The 2,049-nt window shown below is 46.4% G+C and overlaps 1 protein-coding gene across 1 annotated transcript; it reads left to right on the forward strand.

The window, feature by feature from the left end:
- Positions 1-658: 658 nt before the first annotated feature.
- LOC308300970 (NADH dehydrogenase [ubiquinone] 1 alpha subcomplex subunit 12-like) lies at positions 659-1,120 on the forward strand (the record flags this gene model as incomplete). Its single annotated transcript, XM_080744865.1, has 1 exon — positions 659-1,120. One exon carries the CDS (start codon positions 659-661, stop codon positions 1,118-1,120), a length of 462 nt encoding a protein of 153 aa, XP_080600991.1.
- Between the last annotated feature and the right edge of the window lie 929 nt (positions 1,121-2,049).

Raw genomic sequence — 2,049 nt, forward strand, 5'->3', positions numbered from 1 at the left:
ATATCGTGCGATAAAATAACCCATTAAAGCTTGAAGTTACATCACTTTACAGCAAACAAACACATGCCCGCAACTGAAGGGATTACGAGCCGATAGCTACTACAGTTTTCTCTCACACAAATTCAAAGCATTCGAGAGTTAAGAGTTCGGCCACATCAGCCACTTCAACTAATGAGCAGTAACTGTAAATGTTTAGAAGAGTTGGCATGGCGCCCCAACAGTTAAATTGGTTTCTACTACTCGCCACTATTTCAAGGGCATGATATAGGTAGGCTAGGTGGCTGCAGTTACTGCCGAACCTGACTAAAGTAAGGTTTTCAAATCTAACCGCTGACTGAAAAAACAGACTTAAGTCGCATTATATTATAGCGTTTCCTATTTTAAACCATAGTGTGCACAAGTCGAACCCACGATGCACTGGCTGCTTATGTGCTTAGGTGCCTGGACTATGGCCCAGGCCGTCTTCACACTAAAAAGAATGTATAGACACTGATTCCGTTCACAATGTGGAAATGTATTTTTATAACGGACGTCAATGGGGCTGATCGGGATGAAACCTTTTTTGGAGTCTTACAGGTATGTCATAGATACGTCATAGATAGATACATTTTACTATAGGAGAACAGTCCGTCCGTCGTAATAATAATTCCGTCTCAAGATGGCGGGGTACTTGAACATTGTCCGAAGGGCCTGGGGGCAACTAAGAGGCCACGGAGGCATGCGCGGCTTTCTCCTCCAGTTTTTCAGAGTCAATGACGTGAAGACGGGACCGCTAATCGGAGTGGATAAGTATGGAAACAAATACTACGAGGACAAGCGCTACTTCTTTGGACGCCACCGCTGGGTGATTTACACCAGAGAGATGAATGGAAAGAACACCACGTGGGACTTGGATGGCAGCATGGTGCCTGCTGAATGGCACGGCTGGCTGCACTGTACGACAGACGATCCGCCCACCACGCATCCCCCCGAACCCAGGAAGTTCCTGGCAGAGATCCACCAGTTCAACGTGAGCGGCACGGCCCAGCAGTACGTGCCGTACTCCACCACGCGCAAGAAGGTCCATGAATGGACTCCGCCCAAGGCTGAGGAGACTGCTGCACGGTCACCTGACCCTTGAGTCCCTCAGTGTACGATCATTTCCTGCCTTTGTACCAACCAACCTGTTACCTTACTAAAAAAATCTAACCTCGGTTCGAAGTGAAGCGGTGGATTTTTATTCTATGTGTTCTATAGAGCTATGAAATCTGTGTTCTAGATCTATATATTCTGTGTTCTAGATCTATACTTTCTATGTGCTTTAGTTCTATATTTTTATGAATTCTGAATTCTGAATGATTTTATCTGGAGGGCCAAATTGTCATGTGAAGCTTGACCAATCCTCAATTCTGCATGTACGGGACATGTACGGGACAGACAAAGCCTGTTCATTCTGGACTGGAATGACCATATATGGACATGTACGGGACACACAAAGCCACTCCTTGGAAGCGGCTTTCACAGCTTCAAAAACCACACCTAGAAAACACTGTTCCTGAAGAAACAGTGTGGGCTCGAATCAGACAAGGGACATATGGATAGGGACAAACACAGGCCGGGCCCCCTCACGCGGCCCACCTTGCCCCTCCCCCAGCATCCGTGAAACCGGTTTTACCGAGTTGCAAACACTCTGAAACAATGGCGACTTGCTTGAAACATACATTTGCATATGGTTGCATCCTTCACTTAAGCTCACGGCCCCCTAAGCCATTGAGTCCTGCCGCCGGGCCTGGACAAACATACACACAAAGTCACATATTGGAGCGGCTAGCACCGCTCAGAAATAACTTGACTGCACTCTGTCGAGGTGCCAACTTGCTCCTTGTGCACTTATAGCCAAATATGTCTAAAAAACTCATCACCCTATTTGCACGCTCTGCTGGCGCACGTAATTATACTATGACATACTGTATCTGTAATTATTATTTTTATTTGTCTATGACATAGAGTCTATGTCCCTTGGTTGAGAGAGAGAGATGAAGCAGGGACCCCCACAACCCTTTCATAGAT

This window comes from Nannobrachium achirus (genome assembly GCF_963921795.1).
Source record: "Nannobrachium achirus genome assembly, chromosome: 16".
Lineage (NCBI taxonomy): Eukaryota > Metazoa > Chordata > Actinopteri > Myctophiformes > Myctophidae > Nannobrachium > Nannobrachium achirus.